Genomic DNA, 23,437 nt, shown 5'->3' with positions numbered 1-23,437 from the left:
TCGAAATTTCCGGTAGTTTCGAAAATACAGTCGAAGTAACAGAACGTACTTGAGAAAATCTTGTGCACTCAACTCAACAATCCACATCTTATAAAAAGATGATAATAATCCAATTTCGTGCCAATGGCCCTAAAATAACCACAGTTGCGGTCGACCAAAAGATACTGGGCTAGAATGAAAACACGAGAAGCATCCACAAATCTTCATTACGGAACATAAAATGTAGAATAGACCTCTAGCATCAAAGTATTTATTTTGTTAATAACACTAATGTCTATATTTTTGATTATTTGACTAATTTCAGGTCAACTTCCCAAATAACTCATGTGCTTTGGCGCTTCCATAGTAAAAAAAACGGAAAATTGCTGTAAGGTACCCCAGGGCAAGTGAAAATACGGGGTAAGTGGGTACTATGGCTGCCGATTAATCGGTGAACGTTTTTAATGATAACAATGTTCTAGAAAGATGAAGCAGAACTATCAACGAATTCACCTGACACAAAAATATTTGGAATCAAAAACATTTACGGCACCATACTAATGGTATTGTTCAATCATGACTTTGAACTACCGGCAAAATCTATTACTTTTATTTCAATGGATTTACAACAAAATAGTCATTTATAAATTCATCATTGATGTGGAAAGAGAATATTTTGAGCAATTAAATAATTGTGTGACATCGAAAACGATTTAAAAGTTTTGATTAAAGCCAAAATCGTCAATTTTCATTTGCCCTTGAGTTTAAACATACATGGGGCAAGTGGGACATATTTGAACAACATTTTCGATAGGGGGCCGTACACATATTACGTAAGCACTTATGGGGGGAGGGTGGGTCTGTCAATATCTTACGCGCCATATGAATAAAAAATCTTTTGTATGGGAAAAATCTTACATGGGGTGAGGGGGGTCGAAAAACCCAGAAAAATGCTTACGTAATAAGTGAGCCATTTAACCTATTTTTAGATTGTTGTCTAGTGAAACATAATTACGACACCATATAGATTTGAATCAAATGCAGTTGATATCGTTGAATCCGTTGTTAAGAAGTAATGTACAGTTGATTTACCAAATGTGTATGTGTACTTTCTGAAAATTAGGAAAACGCAATGACTATACGAAATTTTCCGTTTACAGTGCAAATAATCTATTTATTCTACAACAGATCAACAAGTTTTGTCTTGTGTTTTTTTATTTTTGAACTTCGCATAAGATTCACAGATTTCCACTTAAATAAAGTACTTAAGACATAAATTGGCCATTTCGTTCTATTACATATTTAAAACACTGCGCATCACCTGAATAAAAACGTTCCTTCTGAAGTTCTAATTTATGTACTAATTTATGTTCCAAACAGAGAAACATTCATTCGAAAAGTAAACAAAGATTTGTTTATACTTTCCATCTAACACATTTGTTAAGAAAGTAAGCTAATAGAAGCCAGGCAACAGTCAGTTAAACGGTGAACCGGGTTTTGTCTTGTTTTATATCTGCTAACATTGTTATCATTTTTTTTGCAAAAACAAAAGTCTGACAAGCAATAAACCTCCATCCATGGTATGAAATACTTGAAACTCAGAAATTACATGAACATTATATCTACATTCTTCAAATTAGTTTCGTTCGACAGTATAAAGCAGAATAGGTCCCACTTGCCCCGTTTGAAGGGGTAAGTGGGTCCCACAGGTAAATTTATTTCTGTCAGCACCAATATTTTTTGTAACTGAATAAATGGCTTACAACAAGTCCACACTTCAACAACGGAAGCATATGATGACGTATCCGTGGTTAATGTCCTAAAATACCCTGTTTTCTAAGAATGCGTTAACATTTTTTCTGAACTAGCGTTTTTTTAGGTCCCACTTGCCCCGGGGTACCTTAATCTAGTTTTGGACTGATATTCACCAGGTTTTAGGAGAGCATCAGGCTAAATCTTCAGGCTGGTTTACCCTGCAGTACCTGTATGATGATTGGTTTGTTGTTGTTTTGTTTTCGATTTTTGAAATAGATAGAGGCGTTAAACATATAGATTCTTTGGGAAAGTTGACCTTACTTAAGTAAAAAAGATCGATCTGAACGAGAGAAACTTCGAGCTACTTCAAGCTGCTTATTGGACAGCACTAGTATCTATCGTTTCGTGAAATCATGCAGTTCGAGATGTCACACGAATATGGGAAATGTTTATTTCGTAGGACCTCTGGATTGTAGCCGATATGCCCAATTTCGGTGCTCCCTAAGCCCAGCCCCCCCTTGGTGGGCCATACCTATGCCAACCACAAACTACGGCGCTGAAGTTGTCGCAAAGGTATTGGTCAAAAAACGTGGCCTTTACAGCAGTATTAATTTTTGAAAGCCCTTAAGGTTGGCATGTTTTCCACAATAATGATTCGATTTCCCTATTATTGTCTTAAACAATAATAAAGATAAATAAAAGCTCATTTCTCAATCGTTCGGTTTATTTACTCAACATTATCACAAACTCTTCGTAATTTATCTTCCCATCGCCGTCGATATCCGCCTCATCCAACAGATCTGCCAGCTCATCGTCGCTCAGCCTCTCGCCAAAGTTCTTCATGACAGCCGACAGCTCGTCAACCGTCAGAAATCCATCCCCGTCCTTGTCGAAAATTTTGAACGCATCTCGTAGCTCCTCCTGGGTGCTATCCTCCCGTGACTTGCGCGCCATCAGGACGAGAAATTCGTTCATTTCGATCGAACCACTGCCGTCCAGGTCCACCTCGTGGATCATCTGCTCGATTTCCGCTATGGAAGGGTTCATGCCCAACGCCCGGACGACCGATCCCAGCTCCGACGTGGTGATCGAGCCGTCACCGTTCTTGTCGAACATCTCGAACATCTTCCGGAACTGACGTTCCTGTTCTTCGGTGAGGCTGTGAGCTGACATTGCGTGATGGATGTAACTTATAATTTGAGATTTTAGGGCAAAAATTTTAATTTCACTTAAATTTAAAAATTCAAGTCGAAAGTTACTGTTACTGATTTTTTTACTCGATCATGGCTTGCTTGTGTGCTTACCTGGAATAATTATAAATGCGCACATAAATGTAAATGTTATTTGTGAATTTCTTTGAATTTTTGTCATTAAAAAGGGCTGGACTTTTATTAGCGCATACTTCTATGGAAGTGCGAATCATAATCGCTGGTAAAAATGTACATTACGTCCACGTGTTTGACTTGCCCCCGGAAATAAGCGACGAAGTTTGGACGATACGGCAGAATAGAGCGACGAACTCGCGATAAGTTTCCAGCTGACTTAGGACTCGACCATGTTTGTACTGGAGTGCGAGAAACTAAAATTGACATCGAAAAGGAAATTCCTCTTACAATCGAAGTCGTTTACATGAAAGGAAGAGTGTATCACGACGGATTGAAGGATACTTGTTTCCTGTGCAAAGCTGTTGGGCATCGAAAAGATTCCTGCCTTGAGCGGAAATTCCGGAACGTAGGAAGAAGCGAAAAATGGAATGCAGTACTACCCAAGTCGAATGCAGGAATTGTTATTGGAGCAGAAATCGCGCCAGCGGATTCGAAGTCATCGGAATCTGAAGAAGTTATCGAGGTACTGGAAGAATTTCTCGAACAATCATCGGAAACAACAGATGAGGCAAAGTTGCAGACGGTAAACTGCTCGACGAAAACGAATAAAGAAAGTGAAAAGCAACGCCAAGAAAGTTTTAAAGGTAGCCTCATACCTCGGAAATTTTCCCCCAGAATATCTTTTATTTTTACATATGCGATGTTTTCTGGATTTGTGCAAGGAAAATTAAAATCCCGGCCCCAAACCAAAAAAAATCCTTACAATCTTAAGGCTGGCTGGAGCACAATAGCGCGTTGCGCGTCGCATCGCGCGTTGACGCGTTGTTTTGGAAATGGCAATTTTCTTATCCTTATTGTTATGCTAAATATATTTCTACCAGAAATCCTTCTAGAAACTTCTCCTGGAGCTTTTAAAATTCCTCCGGAAAGCGATCCACAAAATCCTCTGAAAATCGTTCGAAAAACTTTCTCACAAATTCTTAAATAATTCCTGCATAAATTCTACAGTAAATTCATCCAACAATTTATTTAACTATTTTTAGAATATTTATGTGGGTAATCCTTAAAAATTTCTTCCCTTCCCTCCAATATTTAATTCTAGAAATTTCTTCGGCTATTCTTCCAGAAAAATCTCCGGCATTCCTCCAGGAATGCACTCGCGAATTGCTTCAGGAATTTATACATAATTTCCTCCGATAATTCCTCCAAAAGTTCCTTCAAAAATGTATGAAGGAAATCCTCCGAATTCACTCCAACATTTCTCTTGACCATGAGTACTTCCTTCGGGAGTTCCTCCAGAAACTTCACCGGGAACTTCTCCAGAAACTCTTCCTGGAATTTCTCCGAGATATCTTCCAGGAATTTTCCGGGAATTTCACCTGGAATTCTTTTTGCAATTTCTCTAGAATATCATTCAAGAATTCCTCCAGGAATTCGGCCAACTATTTCCCCGACAATTTTTCCAGGTTTTTTTTTTCAGGAACTCCTTCAGAAACTTCTCCGGGAATTTATTCGGGATTAAATTTCGGGGATAAATTTGGAAGTTCCTCCAGGACATCCTCCGAGAGTTCTTCCAGGAATTTCTTCAGAACAAACCCCCAGGAATTTCTACAGAAATTCATCTGGGAATTTTTCCATTAATTTCTCCCGGTATTTCTACGGAAATTCCTTCAGGGACTTCTCCAAGAATTCATTCAGGACTTGTTTGTGCGAATTCCTCCGGAAATCCCTGCGCTATGGACTGACAATTTAGTTTAGTTTCAAAATGTTTCTAACTTAATTGCGGTAGACGCAACATACCGGCCACCAATGAAAGGATTTTATTCAAATTCAACAGTGTGCTTAAACCTAACAAAGTTCAAATACTTCAATACCAAATTTTCAAAACGACTTATCTGCTTTTGTAAACAAAAATTCAAACGTCGATTTGACGAATCTGATAGCACTCCCACGACTAATCCATCCGTGCCTGGATGTACTGCTACAATGCGGTCCACGCTCCACCTGAGCGGGAGAAGATTGTTTTCTTTCAGGAGTACCAACTTGCCGACTAGCACGTTCGGCTGTCGGGAGAAATTCTTGGATCGTTGCTGAAGCTGGTGAAGATAGTCCGTAGACCAGGATTTCCAGAACGCTTGGGTTCTACGTTGAATATCCCGTCAGAGCTAAAGCCGATTACTGGGGATTTGGGCAGCCGGGCTTGGGTATGGATCGTAGAGCCGACTCAACAAGAAAGTGCCCCGGAGTGAGGACGTCCATGTCGCTGGGATCCTCCGAGCCTGCAGCCAACGGCCGCGAATTGAGGAAGCTTTCGACTTAGCAGAGAACAGTATGCTTGACCCCGCTTGGCAGTGTATCGAGACCCACAACTCTCCGCAAGTGGTTCTTCATGGATTTGACTGCGGCCCCCAAAGGCCACCGAAGGTAGGTGCGTTTGGGGGAATGAAGCTGAATTGTCTAGCGGATTCAGCACAGAACGATGCCACTTTCTGATGATGTTGTTGATTGTTGAGCTGTGAGCAGAGTTCTCGTAGCGGCCTGTCCGCACCTTTGAAGTTGGTGGTGTTGACATAGAACAAGGCGACTGGTTTGCCACGGCGCACAACGAACCGTTTTAATGCAGCTATGAAGGCACCGGTGGTGAAGTCGCTGACAAGCTCAAGAAGCACGGCCTTGGTGACCATGCAGACGAAAACAGAGACGTATGCTCGAATCGGTGCAGCTCTTCGTACTGAGGACTTTAGCCAAACAAGGCCGCAGAAATCGACACCGGTGTTGAGGAAGGAACTAGGTCAACGGAAGGCCCATCAACTGATTTTCCGACTGAGGGCAGACTCGATAGCAGCGCAAGCAAGAATTAACATGCCTCCGTGCCAGGTACGGAGGTGTAATGTGTAAAGGCCAGAATTTCTCACAAATGTGTGCTATCATCGCACGAGGACCAGCTTGGAGTTGCTTGGAGGAGTTGCTTGTGCACCTAGTCTAAGAGTAGTGACGTCAGTGGGTGTACTTCAGGTAGAAGTATCGGATGCTTGCGGGTGAACGAGTACGAGGAGTGATTCAGCCGGCCACCGACACGGAATAGTCCATCGTGCATGAACGGATACAGAGTTTTCAGGGGTGATTTTCTTAGATCTGCTTCAGCTCCAGCCTGGACTATAGCGATTTCGTGGCTGAAGCAATCTTCTTGTACGACCTTCGCGAGGCCGATCAGCGCCTGTTGCAATTCATCTGCGGTGAGAAACGGTGTAACTTGTAGATTTGCTACAGCGATCTTGGAACGGCAATGTCATACAAAACGATGGTAATATGGGGCGATGCGATTAAGTCTCGTCAGCGACGAGTAGCGACTGAACAGATTGCGATCGGGTACCTTGAAGTAACGTGCGACTGCTGCACGCGTAGTTGGCTTTACTTCGAGGATTTCTGGAAGGAATTCTTGAGATTCCGGAATTGAAAACATGCTTCTCCATTCCGAAGCGTCGGACGATAGCCAAGGTGGGCCCTTCCACCAAAGCGCGACGTTGATGAGCTCGCAAGGATCAATGCCTCTGCCGGATTTTCCAAACCGGCGTCGTGATTCTAGGTGCCTCCTTTAGTCATTCGTTGAACTTCCGCGACTCGATTAGCCACGAACGTGTTGTAGTTTGCCGGTGGATTATGCAACCAATGTAGAGTGCTGGAGGAGTGTTAGGCCTCAGGTGTTATGTTGAGACTGCACACTACATTTTGGTATAACTAAAACAGGAGTACAGCAGAACTGAGCTCCAAACGGAGAATCAACAGGGTTTGAATAGAAGCTACTCGGGATTTGGCGGTTAAGCAACGGCAAGTGATGGCACCATACATGCTGGTACTACGAATGTAGACGTATGTTCCGTTGGCATACTGAGACGCATCGCAGAATCCATGCAATTGTATGCTTGCTCATGCACCAGGAGTTTTTATTAAGCTAGAGATTGAGAAATTTTCAAGAGCTTCTAAACCAAGTCTGTAACTTTCTCACTCGGAATTGAGTGCGATGGGAAGCGGTTCGTCCCTGTCTAAGATCGTGCCCGGATTACCACTGGACCAAGAATGCTCAAAGGATCGAATAGCTTGAACATCTCAGAGACAACGATCCGCTTGGTGATTGGAAGATTCCTGGAGAACTCGTGAACTTTAAATCGGAACGTGTCTGCTTCAGGATGCCACAGAAGTCCGAGTGTGCTGACAGAGCCCTGGATGTCGTCCACTTCCACAATCGACCGTTTGTCCTGCAATTCATCCGGAATGTAGGACAGCACTTCACTGTTGGAGGACCATTTCCTGATCTCGAATCTTGCGGATCCAGTAATATTCTGCACCCCGTTCTCTCGTTCATTTGGAACCTGACGACAATGGAATACAACCTGCGTCCTGCACATTCGGTCCGACCATGAGACAATCATTGAGCGAGATTCTCGTAGAAGACTTGCTGGACCCATCGAAACCCACCCTTCACTTGGTGGTGGTGCTGCTTGGCTTGAGCAGGGCGTGGTGAGGAAGATAGAATGGCTGGGAATGGGTGGTGTCTTGCAACGGATCTACGGAAATCATATGGCCAAGATGGAGATACTCAGCCATGAAGCCGACATACTGAGCTTTCAGATTGGGATTTTTGATTAACCAACGTCATCCAGCGGAGTCGACGGAGAGCGGCAGCTTTGGAGTCACCAAGACGATTCAAGATGCCTTCCTTCTTGGGTAGGCGCACAATGAACCGACCTGATTCGTCATGGGTAGTGGTTTCTGCGAAGTATTGCTCACAAGCTGCTTCCTCCTTGTAAAGTCCCCGACAGGTGGGACAACTTTCAACTTCTCAGAATCGAGATAACTGTCTATCAAGCTCCTCCGTTGTGCACAGGAGTACGACTGGTTTGATATACCGGGCTTGAACAGAGGTAGATACATATATAACCACTAATTACCCACCCAAGCACGGTACGCTGTACAGCGGCGGGCCCTCATACAAATCCCGGACAAACCTGAGATTGCGTTCAAATCCACAGAGTAATTTTGAAACGTTGAATTCATTTTGAGGTTAAAATGGTTATCCGACATACTTTATGTTATCCAAGGGCTTCCGCAAGCCCAGGCTCTAGGGTCTAGAACAAAGACAGCATCCTCATTCTAACATTGCACTAGTCAATTTCCCGCTGTGGCGCAGCTATGCGCTATTCACCACACAAACCACCGGAAAGTAGACAAAAAAAAATGATTTCAAATACATAATACCAGATCTTTTCGAACCTTTCCCAAAAAAAGTTTAGCCAAATTTAATTTTCTCATACATATTTGTTCGGGAGACACTTTACGGAATGAATTTCAACAAGACACCAAATTCTTCCAGAAATTCCTCCTGGAATTCCTCCTAGTGTTCCTTTGGGATTTTCTCCGGGTGTTCCTCTGGAAATTCCTTTGGGAATTCCACCGGCAGTACCTTCGTAACTTCCTCTGAGAAATCCTCCTGGAGTTTCACCATTACCCAACTAACATTTTTGGTGCTAAAAGCTTCAACTTCTAGCCTTTGGCTGTATAATATTTGAATAAAAGCAGCCAATGCTGAATAAAAGAAAAGCCTCCGCAAATAATCCCTTAAACTTCAACTCGACTATTACCCAAATATCTATCAGCTAGTCAGTGTGCCGAATATATTTAATCTTTTATCGTTTATGCAGCTTTCATATAGTCATAAAACAGCTGTGTCTGAATTAGCAACAAAGCTTATTGGTTAAGAGCTCATGTATGTAACTGAGTTGCTTGTTAGCAACTTCCCATATTACGGTGAGTAGCATTCACAATGAAAACGTTTTTGCTTATTGTTTATTGTTTGCTTTTAAATTCATCTGACAAAACATTGTCTTAATGAATAAAATCTTATTAACTAATTCGCATATCCTAATTAATCCGCCGGATGAAGGTTACCAATGGAAGATTGAAGTCGAATTCAGCGTACACCGTGTTGAAGGATGCAGCCATTGCACGGATCGGTTCATGTGAGCCGTATTGTCTATTGCGGGCTTCAAGAGAAAGAAAATTCCGTGGTCTCATTATCCGTTCCGGTGCGTAGATATTTAACTGACGCAGAATTTCTGGAGAATCTATGAATCCGGTTAATAATTTAGCAGTAAAAGCTATTTGTGCGATTCGACGTCGATTTTCCAGAGTGTCAATGTTGTTATAGCACTAACTATAGCTGTTGTTATAGCACTAACAATATAGCGTAATGGTGCTATAAATGAACTAACGAAGCTTTTAGGCAACTTCTGTACCTTTGAAGATTACACAACGTTTAAGTAAACCTATTACTGCTTCTTTTAATAGCATATCAGTATGGAACGTCAAAACCGCTATGTTTACATTTGATTTGTGTTGCCGGAGCTGTGTATGAGCCATTGATTTCTGTAATGCAGCTACCAAGATATTCACCTGCTCTTATAGCAACTGACAAAGCGCTGTCATTAATGCTATAGCAGATAGCGTAAGAAAACAAGCCATTTAGAAGCGATATTTCTGTTGACGGCTACTGTTAAACGATTAGCAGCATAGTAGCATCTATCGGTCGAGAAAATGTTGCCTAAAAACAATTTCAGCGATTGATGATGGATAAAAGTTAGCCAACAGAACATGCTGATAGATGTTTGAATAATGGTTGAAATAATGCTGAAAGCATAATTTTTAAGCTTATGTGCTGAAAGCAGCATGTAGGCCTCTTTCTAACGTTTATACAGCATGAATCTGAAAATAGCGTTAGTAAAACAACCTATAGGGTATGCGAAGAAGCACATCCATAATTTTCTTTCTTATTTACATATGTCAAAGTGATGGTGATGACAGAGCAGCGGCCATTGAATCAGGAGATCAGGAGTTCGAATCTAGGTAGCAACAAAATTGATATTTGAGTTTACACAAAAAAAAACATTGATAAACTCCCGAAATTTACTCTCCTCTCAAATAATATTTAATCAAATTGAATTCAGTGGCTGTATAAAACTTATTTAACAGATTCAAAAAATCTGAATAAGCGCCATTGAAGAGAATTATATTACTAAATGGTTTAGTAAAGATTGAGAAAAAACTGTGTAACATGCTGTAAAGTAGTTGTGCAGACACGTCAAAAACAGCTGAATAGATTCGCCAGATTTGCTGGTAAAAGCATTGAATAGACGTTCTTGATCATATGTATAGCACACATATTCAGCTTGAAGCCGTATAGACGAGTTGAAATAACATTTACATTGACATTAAATGTTAGTTGGGTAGTTCCTTCGGGAATAAAGGCTTCCTTTCAGAAATTCATTTAAGCTCTCTTCAGGAATTTAACTAGAAATTCCTCCAGAAATTCCATCAAGAGATCCTCCGGAAGTTTCTCCAAGAATTCCTCCAAGAGTTCTTACAGGAGTTCCTCCGGGAGCTCCACCGGTAAACTCCTTTGGGAATTCCACCGGCAGTACCTCCGTTACTTCCTTTGAAAAATCCTCCTGGAGCTCCACCAGTAGTTTCTTCGGAAATAAAGGCTTTCTTTCAGAAATTCATTTAGGCTTTCTACAGGAATTTATCTAGAAATTCCTCCAGAAGTTCATCAGGGAGTTTTTTTTTCTTTCGGAAGTTTCTCCGAGAATTCATCCAGAATTTCTTCCGAGAATTCCTCTGGAATCCTCCGGGATTACTTCTAAATCTTCCTCGGGAATTTCCCCAGAAATTTCTTCGAGAGTTTGTCCGAAAATTCCTTCTGGAGTTACTGAAGGAAATCATTCAGAAGTTCATCCGAAAGTTTCTCCGAAGTTCCTCCGAAAATTCCTTTAGGAGTTCCTCCGAAGGTTGCTCCGAAAATTCTTTCAAGAGCCGGGAATTCATTGAAATTTGCACAAGAAATTATTCGAAAAATCCACGGAAATTTTTCGCTGAAATTATACACAAGAAATTCAGACTTTTACGAAATATTCGGGAATGTTTACTGGTAATTCTTCGGAATTTCCACGGAATATTCTGAGGAACTCCATGGCAAATTTTTTCAAAAAATTTTCCAACCTGGTGTAATAATTATCTGAAGAAATCCTAACAAAACTTCTGGAGGAGTTCGTGGAAGAATTGTTGGATATAATGGTGGAATCTTCGATGCAATTCCCGCAAAAAAATATGGTAAAATTTCTGAAGACATTATCGAAGAAGTTACTGGAGGCATTCCTGAAAAATTCCTGTTGGAATTCCCGATAGAGTACCTGGAGGAATTGTCGAAGAATATCTGATGTGCGATAATTTATACCGCCGATAACCGCAAGTCAGACTTATCTGTATATGGGTGCCATATACAGATAAATCTGACTTGCGGTTATCGGCAGTATACATGTTGTAATCCGTTATTGTTTCAATCATTATTGTTGTTAAATGAACACACAAAACTCGGACGTTGCATTGTGATTGTGATTGCGTCACGTTCATCGGCATCGCGTTTTAGTACAAAACGCTGACTTTAACGCTCAGTGCGTGCGACGCAACTTAGTAGATTCAATAATTAATTTTACTAATTTAAAAAAAAAACGCGACTCGGGCTGAATCGAAAATGCGACGTCTTGAAAACACTGGATTGGAAGTGTATAGATTCGATATATAACCTATGGAATCAATTTTATTGTTGAACAACCTCTGGATTGTTGGGATCCAATTACATAATGTGGATCTTTGGATGATTTAATGATGACAATTTTCGCTGCATTTCTTGAAGTTCATTTTTTACGATTTTGATGGAATGCTTTGTGTCCTTCATTCTTTGAGCAAATTACTTCGGCCTACTACGAGACGAGCCAGCATTGGGCTGAAAGTCTCCCTAATGAAGATCACGGCGTGTTCAGTAGAATAATATTATCACACAAAAATGAGCATAGTCCAAATTTCAACTACGTAAAAATATAGCTTTTTATCTTTCATTTCCTGGGTGTTTTAAAAAATCTACCGTTCCGAGCATTCTTTTGCTTTCCAAATGTAACCTACATTTTAATCTAATACCATTCGCCAGTCACGAGTCACTCACGAGTTGAGTCTGCATTTATTTTTTTAACTATTTTCCATGAATTAAATGCAAGGAATGAATATTCTTCATGTTCTTTTATTTTGAACCTAATTTAAAAGGCTCAAATATGGAAAAGCATGACGGAGCCAAGATTATTAAGTTCAACATTTGGCTAGCAAACATACTGCTTCGCAAGGGTTGAACCCACTAATATTTTTAACAGTGTTTGTTTAGTTTCAATTTTATACTTTTTGGATTTAAATGAATATTAGCGAAATTATTCCAGATAATTGAGAAATTTCAAATTGATTGTTTGAGCTCAAAAAACGACAGGATTCCGACATTCAAGACATAACGATTTCTGAAAACCTAATGATTTTTATAACAGTCCCAAGATAATATAAAACTATTTTAACTTACCGAGATAAGCATGCCAAGACCATGCTGCAGGTTTCTGAGTTGTATTCATCGTTCTGCCTATAAAAATTTTATGTTGGACATTTCCTCAGCATTTCTATGTGGGATGGTTTTATAAAGATATTTTTGGTTTTGAAAGTAAGGAATACATTTTATTCTATGGAGTTTTTATAAATATTAACGGGGCTTAATAATTAGTAAAGCTTTTCTAAATTACGCTTCTGATCATTGTTGAGCTAGATTGTTTCCACTAGATAGATGAAAAAAAGTAAAGCTCATCGATTACTTCAAAGTCTGGTGGTTGTACCAAGAGTCATGAAAATAAGTGTCTTTTTAGAAGAAGATGCATTTGATGCATAGGGCAGGAGATTGATTTTCGTTTACTGGTTAACTTTTCTGAACTCTTAGGCAATTTAGATTTTATTAGAGTCATCCCTTCAGCACGATTTTTGTGTCTAAAAATTCAAACTCTTCTCCAAAAACTTCTAAAACTACCCTGGTTCTGATCGTCCAGGTTTTGTGTTTGCGTTTTATGTTGGTGGTATATGGTATTCGGCTTGACCAAATAATTGAACGTTATTGAAAGTGATTGCCAAAAGCAAAATAGCAATAATGCGACAACACAATGAATGGTGGACTAATTTTTAAATTGGTAATGAATTTCGAGTGAAAATAATCGTTTCGAATGAGTATTTCTCCAAGCTCACGCAGTGCAATATCATAGAAAGTTGCATGTTTGCCACAATATTTGTAGTAAAATGAATTTGCTTGTCTGGATGAATCACTCGTTTTCATCAACTATGCATCGCAGCGATATGATCTCTAAGACAATATACAGTACATATTTTTAAGTTTTTTTTATACCCATGTCACTTTTTGTTGAAATCAGAAGAGATTTTATTTTAAACTAAAAGCTAGATATTTACTTCCATTTTTGCCTTTATTGTGCACTTAGCATGACTCATTTTTGCGCTCATCTGTTTACCGCATATCAATTGAAATCTGATTCCTATTTGAATGAGGTATTAAGGATTTCTATGAGCATGTTGGATAGTTTTTAGTGATAAATTGAAGTTACACAATAAAAAATACGACAGAAAAAAAAATGTAAAAAGTGAATTATGTGTATCTACATTACTTCTCCTTCTTCGTTTTGGCATTACATTCCCCACTAAGACATTGCCGCCTCACAGTTGAGTGTTCAATCAGCACTTCCACAGTTATTAACTGCGAGGTTTCTAAGCCAAGTTACCATTTTTTTACCATCAAATTTACCACCAAAGTTTCAATTTTGGTATATATTTGGGAAAGAATTGGGTGTATATGTGCATAAGATGACGATGCAGAGCATAATCTCCATCCAAGCCTTTCTTAGCTGTTTGCAGGGGATAACATAAATCGTGTTCGGCTTCGTCATGCACTTTGACGCTTGAGCTCCAACAAACTATTAATTTAGACTATAACTTGGTAATTTCGGTACCCCTGAGTTTATATACGATTATTGGAATAAAAAAATCCAGGAATCTCATTTTAAATGGGACGCGATAAATAATAATCGTTGGTCTTCCAACTACAAAGATCCGTTTCAGGGAGAAAAAAAGTTGTTCGAGACCCCTCGGTAGATTTTTTTCAAATAGTCAAGAAATGAAAGCTTAAGAGCTATATTTTCACGTAGTGAAAGTTTTGGCGATGCTCATTTTTTTGTCATAATGGTCCCCCATACACACGCCGTGGATATACTTCGACCTTCCTTAACCGTACGATAAGATGCGCACCTACAAAGCAAGACCATGCTGGAGGTGGCTGGTTTCGATTCCCGGATCGGTTTAGGAAATTTTCGGGTTGGAAATTTTCTCGTCTTCCCTGGGCATAATAGTATCATCGTGTTAGCTTCATGGTTTGTGTGGCTCCAAATGGCTGGAGCGAAATGCGAATGACAACAGCTCCCAGTCGGTGCGTGTGCACGCCACGGATATCTGACAAAAAGAGGCCAAGTCATGGCTTGCTGCTTACCGATTGACACGCTGAGGTGGTAATATATAATCACACGCTGATGGTAACTTACTCAAACCCCACACACTCAGTTTTTATTTCTGCAGCTCGGCAAAAAACCGCACAGCCGTGCGCCAGCCAAATAAATAACTGATATTCCAGCAAAAATAGCGTTTGTTAGCTGATTTTCGGCAAATTATTTGCTGATTATCAGCAATTTTGACAGACATCTCGGCAAAAAACATGTTTGCTGGGGCACGGCTGTGCGATTCTCGGTAAAAGTTCAACATTTTGCTGAGATCCCGGTAAAAAAAATTAAGTGTGCACATGATGAGCGAATGCAGGAATGGTAACTTGGCTTAGAAACCTTGCAATTAATAATTGTGGAAGTGTGTAATGCACACAAAGCTGCAAGGCGACAATGTCCTAATGGAGGATGTAATGCCAGAAGGAAAAGGGGATCATTGGCAGTTGGGACTGTGATTCAACAATAATCCATCATGAAAAAATGTGTTCTCATTTGTTTTATTTTGAGATTTAAAAAAACATAGAAGGTAAAATTTCCGTTGAAGTGTGACACAAACACATTCTACATACGTCGGATACACTTAGCTGATTTTTTACCACAAATAAACATAAACTGCTATAAGAAGTTAAATCTGCTTAATCCTACAAGAAATAGAGTTTCTTCTCCAACCATGTGCTGGGCACTTGGTGGAGATACTGTCCTGCCAAGGCAGCAAGTTTGTGGGCGTACTGACATACAGCCGGGACACCGACGGTACCGGACCAATTATAATACATATGAGTCTGCTTGAATGTGTAGAGCTGCAACCGATCCGCGCTGAGTCCAGATTCGTCTTTCAGAATGTTGTATGAAGTGGGGGAAACCGTTCCCTGTCGTACGCTTTGAGAGACTAGGAAGAAGTCGTTCCTGTAGAATAATAGAATAAGTTAGATAATTGCAGTTAATGATTCATAAGTTACCCGGTAACTTACCTCTCTGGTAGCGTAATGACGTCATCGACTATGGTTCCCGGTGTTGGATTTCTTCTATCATGGAACAGGCGGGTATTGATGCGTTTGTTGACAACGAAGAAGGTCAACTTGGATTGCATCTCTTGTCCTTTGTAGGCGGCCTCCAGTTTTTCTTTTACTGAACCAACTTCGTGTTCATTGACGTAACCTAAATCTCCATCACCTACGCCATCTCGATAGATAACGATACGCTGTGGTAGAACGTTTCCAAAGCTGGATTGATATGCTCGGATCGCTTTTATTACGTTCAATGCCAGATAGTTGGACAGCTCTTCTCCGTGGGCGTGCTGATTTACTGTAGAGAAGTATTTGGGGTGTTTAACGCCTCCGCCATACATGGAAGCTACTAATGCTCCGTATCCTCTGGATCGATCCTTTGAGTCCTTACAAACGTCGTAACCAATTACCATCACTGAAGCAAGTGGGCTTTTAATAACCCACGGGATGCCACCCAATTTGCAGTTCATCTGGATCGCCACCTTGGTAGCGACGGACATCAACGTACGAACGTTTCCACCCTTGGGTGTAATGGTTCGGGTCTTCAAAACCTGCGTAGGCACGGCCCGGTCTACGCAGCATTTCTTCTTAATGGCTGAATAACGGTCAGCCTTATCGTTCGTTACCAAACACATAATCAGCTGCGGATCGCGCTGGACCAGTTGACTAAGCTGTTCCACGTAGACAACCGGAGAATCGTTGGGAATCGAGACACGCCTTGGTTCCTCAATATGGAAATACATTTGGGAAGCGGCCTGTTTCAAGCAGGACATAAAATCAACGATTAACCGTTCCGATCCGCCGGGTACTACCACAAACCAGTTGGTCAGCGCAACCGTTAAGTACATCGGGTTGTTGCGGAACGCCATTTGCCATTCGGCCATTTCTCCCGCCAGTACCTTGCTGCAATTGAAGAAGAAATAATGTTTTATTATCCGTTCAAAAATAATTGTTTCGTTACAGCAAAAAAATGAGAAGCAAAATAGTTATCTATGATATACAGAATATTATAACGTAGTAATACCACAAACAAACAGACATAACACATTGAACATTCACTCATCAAATTCATCGGCGTGCAAAAGCTAACGACATCTGTTGTTTTCACTAAGTTAGGCAAGTCACGAACCGGATGACGATAGAGAGCAAAAGTCGAGCAACTCGAGCAAATCCGATGCGAGCGCCACGAGTGATCGATTGGCCAACTATTGTTTATTCAAACTGACCAGTAAATCAGTGAACGTTGAAAATTTGACGAGTATTATGTCTGTTTGTCAGTGGTAATGCGTTAACAAATTGATGCCGGAATAGAATCTAATAATTCAAAATACTTACCAAGCTTCCTGCTCTGGATGGAAAAAGACAGTTTCCGGCTGAAGGACGCGTGCCGGAACCTCCACCAAACGACGGTCGAGTTCAGTTTTCCAAAACTTAAACACATCGGAACTCTCCTTCGACTGTTGCATGCGCCGATTGAATGTTTCCAAACGTTGGATACGTTTGTCCGGGTTTAAGCGAGTATGATCAGCGATCGCTCGCATACAGCTATAAAGTGGGTGAAATGCCGTTCAGATTTTTTTTTTTACTTTAAATAAAAACAATATACTTACTGAAAGTCTCGTCTCATATCATCGGTGATGCCAGTGATCCGGGATAACTCCGGTATCAAATAGATCAGCTCTGGCAAACCAGCTCGAATGTCTCTGGCCTTAGAACGGGACACCAACATAGGTTGGCGCGGATCACGAATGGTGATATTGTATTTCTCCTTGTAGTATTGTGTAAACGTTTGTGAGCCCTTCTTTGTCGTGAAGGAACTCTCCGGATTAACGTCAAATTCCACGTCGGAAATGGTGTAAGTTCGATTATTTCCATATGTGGTCATTACAATCGTTCCCAACACCATACGTTTGTAGTTGTCCTTAAAATTTCCACGCTGATTCATGCAGTGTTCAAACAGCGAGTAGCAGGTATCGGTGCGCATAACTCTATGTGTTAATTCCGCACACATAAGCACATCCTTCTCGTGCTGACGGATGCTAGTGAGATATCCAGGGTAAAGATCTATTCCATACTGTCTGATTGAGACTTTGGCTTCAGGATCGAAAAAACTTCGTCCAATCAACTGCAGCTTCAAGCCGCCCATGGCATGTCGATTGACGAGATTATAGACCACAAATGCCTTTTCGTTTGTGCCCGTGACATCACCAACTCTTCGAATTGTGATTTGGTAATTGTCCTCAGTAAACTTATCCTTAACGGTAAATTCCATTGGATCGTTCTCCAACTTTGTCCGCGAAAATAGCTGCGTTCCATCGAATACGTACCCTCCAATTTGAGGTTTGATTTGGAACAAAAGACCACTCATTTTCTTGCTTGCTTCAATCGTGGGATTGAAGTCAACTCGATACTGGAAAATGCGTTCATCTTCATTAAGAAGCAGCCGGAAGTAATTGGTCTGAAGCATAATCGGTCGGCCACTGTTTCCCTGCTTGACAACCGACGTGTCCTTGCGAGTGTGCACAATTTCAGGCAAATATCTGTTGCCTCGTTGACCTCCACGGCCACCTCTGAACCCTCCGCGCATGCCACCTCGTCCGCCACCGGGCTCACCACTTCCGTCTCTTTTGACTTGGGACTCCAGCGCCGAAAACTCGTCCTTTACCGCAACACTTGGCGATGACGATCCCATGCGATCGTACGGCTTCTGACGGTGGTCTCCTCTATAGCCGCCTCCATTATCGGACCCTGGCCACCCTCCACGCGAACCTCCTCCATTGTACCCGCCACGAGATGAGGAGCCTCCAACGTAACCGCGAGCCCGTATCCGACCGCCACTGGAACCCTCCTGTGGATTATCGGACATCCTTCGTTGATAATAACGTCCTGGAAGATGAATAAAACTTTGTCTTGAATGAGCTCTCACGGCGTACGTATTGAATCAAATTACAGCAGTTACTGCGCGCAAACAAAACTTCTAGCACTGATTTAGACTAGTCAAACAAAACTCGGAACACTACGAACATAAGCTAAACCGACTAGACGATATATATGGCTTTGTTATGTACCCAACATGTGTCTGGGTATGTTTGAATGTTATCCCTTCCGAGCGTAATAGCGCCGCATCTTCTAGGTAGATTGTGACGCCTGATCCTACCCTGAGGAGCCGTAAATAGTTTTATGGACATCACGCCCACCAACGGAGAAAAGGATGTTTTGTTTTAATTTATGCTTTCCCATTGTTCGCATACTTTCTTTTCATGTCATTCTTTCCACATATATCTGGAAAACATTTTTTTCCGGAAATTCTCAAATCGTTGCATATGCGTTGGGTATGTTATATTATGCTCATCACAACAGCATTTTTTGCCGTCTATTTGAATAATACAGCATTGAGATTTGATCCATTTGAGAACCCAAAAAAACTGCTTCGGATAAGATGTATGCTAACAAGCTTTTTAAATTATTGTGTTTTGTTGCCATTAATTCGGAAAATATCGCATTTGCACACAATTATGCACAAGTCTTATAATCCTTTGTTCATAAAAATATTAGAAGAGCGCTTTTTTCTATAAATTAATTATTGGATGAGCTTACTTCAATACCGAAGTCTGTTTATCAGATGCCATACCAAACCATAGTTGAATCGTTCGAATTAACATCTATAAAAAAATCGTTATGCACTTGGCTTGATCCACCGTACAACCATTCTATGAAACGAACAACTTGAACTAAAAATAAAAAATAGCACAGCGACTGCCCTACATTGTTGTCCAACGAATTGTGCACAATCGCATGTCTTGTGACGATAATATCTTGTGACGATATTATATTATAAGCTTCCTAGCAAATTTCATGCTGAACCGGACGAAATTTGCTTAACCAGCTCAGATCAATTATGTTTTGCAAATTATTCTCCTTCTCCTTCTTTTTTAAATCTTAAAGGTTTTGCATTCTAACTGGAATGTAGGCTTAGGTCAAGGCTTGGGCCTGCTTTTCAACTTAGTTTATAACCTGGTTAAGGTTCTGCGAAACGGCACCAAGTGCTAATAAAACATCGTTTGCTCAAATTTTCGTGTAGCAGATCCAATTAATCACAGATCCTATTGGATATCCCCAACATTATAAATGACATTTAATGTAGGTACACGTAAATACATTAAGGTTGCCCCAAACACACGCGACGCGAGAGTCGCGATGCGATTTTATCGCTTGGCGACAGCGATTCTGTCGCCGTTGGTATGGAAGCGTAAATAGAACATTGTTTGCAGCGACAAAACGATAGAATCGCGGCGATGAAATCGCTTAGGTCTGAGGGAGCCTTTAAGTTCCGTTTTTGAATAAGAACAAACTATAATATCAAGTCAGAAAAGTGTTTGTAGCGATTTCGCAGAACACAGACCAAGTGAAAGCCGCGGGGGTGGTTTTGGACATAACCCCCCCCCCCAGAGACAACATTTTTAGAAGAATTTTTTTTTCGAACCTTCTCGAGTTAAAAAAATGTTCTGAAGCCCCCCCCCCCAGACAAATTTTCTGGCTACGCCACTGCATGAGGCTAACACGATGATTCTTTTATGCTCAGGAAGTCGAGACAATTTGCCTAGACCTACACCCGGAATCGAACCCAGTCATCCACAGCATGGTCCTGCTTTATAAGCGTCGCATCTTACCTAAGGAAGGCACCAGATTTTTAAGCAAATCCATGTAATAGATTTATGTGTATTATGAATAAACTATTCTCGGGAGTCGGCAATGTCTCCCACTCAAAAACATCATTGACCAGACCGAGACTCTAACTCACCGTTATGTGATGAACTTATTATTAATAAACACAAATCACGCTAATAAAGTTTGAAAATAGAATAAAAAAGTCTAACTCGCCATCTACGGGATGGCAACAATTAGTAAATTTTGGGTTGAAATGTACTTTCAATTTTTCTAGCGGAACGGAAACTTTTTGAAAAAAAAGGAGCAGGCATGCATGATACTGATTCCTGATATTGTTCAACATAACACCTTTAATTTTTGACGTAAATCATATTTAGAGGTTCACAAGTCCAATCTGTTCGATATGCTGCCGATGCGTTATATTTCTCATAAAAAATCGCCATCATTTATTGAGTATTCCCTAATTTAACGTTCAAAGAAAAAAAAATAATATAAACGTATTAATATGTCTGAAATTCTATTCGTGCAATTGCCCAATACATTCCGTGTTTGACTACGGTCGAGTTAAGTCGCATCGGCGCAATCGGTCGATCGCAGTTAATTTATTGATAGGTGTCCAATTACGCCCCCGGTCTTTCGGGTAAAAGTGATTACTCACTAAATCGGTAACGCGAATAAGCAACGCAAGTGTCTACCAAGAGTGCAAATTAAAAACCAACCAACGAGCAGAGCTTATTTGATGAACAGTTCTAATTTCCCCGTATGGGGTAAAACCCCGGCGGTGTTGCTGGGGAAATAATTATGGTAATGGAAAGGATAGAGGAGGGGAAAAGCTTCCATGGAGTGTCACCAGTATTAGTGGAGAAAACAATCCAAAGCCACTGTGGGACAATAATTGCGGCAAAAAAAACGAAAGAAGGAAAAATATTTGTAACAGTGCGGAATGAAAGTCAGGCCAAAAAGATGGCTAAAATTGAAAAACTAGTGGACGGAATTACGGTGAAGATTTATGAACATAAATCATTGAACTCCTGCAAAGTGGTAGTGTTCTGCCGTGATGTGAAAAACGATGCGGACGACGCAATTCGAGACATGTGGTCAGATCAAGGCGTGATAAATGTAAAGCAAATTGCGAAGGGCGCGGAGGACAATAAAATTTCTACCGGCATTTTCGTGATAACCGTGAAAGGAACCAGGCCACCCAAAGAATTCAAATTGGGTTACCTCCTCTTGCAGACAAGAACATGGTACCCTAACCCGCTAAGGTGTTTCAAGTGTCTCAAGTTTGGACATACTAGCATTAGCTGCCCGGTCAAGGATAAAAAGTGCAGTAGGTGCAGTGAAGTCTACCACGAAGAATGTGGCAACGTATGGTGGAATAAAGAAATTGCAGGAGCCATTAAAGCAAGAAGAAAGGCTCTTAGAAGCTTGCAAAGAAACAAAAAGGGAACTCTACATCCACAACATACCCAAGAATTCCGAGATGCAAATATCAAAGCACAAGAGACCATCGTAAAAGCCAAGAAGAAATCTTGGGAAGACTTTGCCCAAAAATTCAACGTCCACACGCCTGCCAAGGAGATGTGGAAAAACCTCAGCAAAATTCAAGGAAAATTTAAAAGCCCACGTATCCGAGAAATCAAATTCAATAATGAAAAAACAACTAACAACAAAGGAATCGCTGATAGTCTTGCTGCACACTTCGGACAAATATCCAGTGATAGGGAATACTCTCCAGCATTTCTGGCATATAAAAATAACATCGAACAATCCCCGATACTTATAAACCAGGAAGAAGAAGCCGGATATAACTCAGTATTTTCCCGAAACGAGCTTGAAGAAGCAATGGAAGGACTTAAAGGATATTCTCCAGGCCCAGATGGCATCCACTATGCCATGATCACCAAACTGCCAATAGAGTACAAACATCTGCTCCTTAACACATATAACCGATTGTGGGAAGGCTCCGTATACCCAGAAAGCTGGGCCAAATCCATAGTGGTTCCTATATACAAGGGAAAAGGAGAAAGAAGTTGTCCAGGAAACTACAGACCAATCTATCTAAATAGTTGCCTTGGTAAGATCCTCGAGAGAACGGTGAACAACCGTCTAATGCACCTAATTGAAGAACGTAGGCTACTTAACGACCACCAATTTGCATTCCGTAAAGGGAAATCTACATCGGACTATCTAGCACACTTTGACACCGCAGTTAGAGAAGCTATGCACAAAAAGATCTATACACAAGCAATCGACATTAGAAAGGCTTACGACACCACTTGGCGTAGGCTGGTACTAAACAAAATCTGTGAGTTGAAAATAGGAGGCAATCTTGTTAAATACATCCAAAAAATCCTGGAACGAAGGACCTTCAAAGTTAAAGCCAACAATACTCTGTCACAGGAAACAATAATGGAAAATGGCCTATGTCAAGGATCAGTGATAAGTGTTACGCTATTCCTAATTGCAATCGACACCATATGCGCAGAGCTTCCTGCCGAAGTTAATGCACTCCTCTTCGCCGACGATGTAGCTCTATTCGCCTCCAATGGTAACAGGAAAAATTTCACAAAAAAATTACAATCTGCACTTAAATCGGTTGAATATGGGAACAACGCACCGGCTTCAAAATCTCTACCGAAAAATGTGTAACTATAACGTTCAAACACCCGAGATCTAGAAAACAAACAAGTCAAAGACTTATATTGAACAATGTCCCTATACCAGAAAAATCATGCCACAAATGTCTAGATCAACACCTCACCTACAAAACACACATCGAGGAAACAAGAGCAGAGCCCAGGATATGATGATGCTCGGGAAAAAATTGGGCTCCAACCAAACAGGCATTGGCCGACGACAGCCGCTATCGACAGTGCTATCGTTCCTCAAAGAAATCGCGTTGATAGATGAAATATGACACACAACTACCCAACGGAAAACCTATAAAACAGTAGAAGTGTTGAAAAATTCAGTTCATCAAGTTCCAACAGTTTTACCAGTAACCACCTCACTGAAAATAGGATACTTCTAAACAAAGGAAGACAGCGTTAAGCACATTGACGATCGGCAGGCCACCGTAATCGAGAACTAGGTACCAGTCCCCAAGGCGCCAAATCTTATCATAATAGGATGGATGTTCTGCCAGCGGACCGGATGAGACCAGTGAATGAAATATGCATTATCTAGATCCTAAGTTACTCAAACTCTGTAAATTGAACAACCAAGACTCGAA

General features: G+C 40.9%; 2 protein-coding genes and 1 pseudogene across 4 annotated transcripts in view; all 3 read right to left on the bottom strand.

Annotated features, from left to right (window-relative positions):
• Nucleotides 1-2,442: 2,442 nt before the first annotated feature.
• LOC134219691 (calmodulin-beta-like) lies at nt 2,443-3,053 on the bottom strand. Its single transcript, XM_062698510.1, has one exon. It carries the CDS (start codon nt 2,905-2,907, stop codon nt 2,458-2,460), a length of 450 nt encoding a protein of 149 aa, XP_062554494.1. The 5' UTR covers nt 2,908-3,053; the 3' UTR covers nt 2,443-2,457.
• A 2,793-nt stretch (nt 3,054-5,846) lies between these two features.
• Nucleotides 5,847-6,522, bottom strand: LOC134222458 (uncharacterized; annotated as a pseudogene).
• An 8,486-nt stretch (nt 6,523-15,008) lies between these two features.
• The window catches only part of LOC134224239 (protein aubergine-like), a 34,636-nt gene continuing 26,207 nt past the window's right edge, over nt 15,009-23,437 (bottom strand). For 2 of the 3 annotated variants that reach the window (XM_062703559.1, XM_062703558.1), the window contains exons 2-5: nt 17,145-18,420; nt 16,870-17,079; nt 15,499-16,437; nt 15,009-15,433 (exon numbers count right to left, since the gene is read on the bottom strand). In XM_062703559.1, the coding sequence (XP_062559543.1) occupies nt 15,169-15,433; nt 15,499-16,437; nt 16,870-17,079; nt 17,145-18,400 (2,670 nt within the window). In that variant the 5' untranslated portion in view covers nt 18,401-18,420 and the 3' untranslated portion in view covers nt 15,009-15,168. Of the gene's footprint in view, nt 15,434-15,498; nt 16,438-16,869; nt 17,080-17,144; nt 18,421-18,484; nt 18,642-23,437 lie in introns of those variants that run through there. The other variant, XM_062703560.1, reaches the window with a different exon arrangement.

The sequence above is a fragment of the Armigeres subalbatus genome, chromosome 3 (assembly GCF_024139115.2).
Source record: "Armigeres subalbatus isolate Guangzhou_Male chromosome 3, GZ_Asu_2, whole genome shotgun sequence".
In the NCBI taxonomy this organism is placed as follows: Eukaryota; Metazoa; Arthropoda; class Insecta; order Diptera; family Culicidae; genus Armigeres; species Armigeres subalbatus.
The sequence above is the reverse complement of the archived record's forward strand: the minus strand, read 5'-3'. Positions and strand labels throughout refer to the sequence as shown.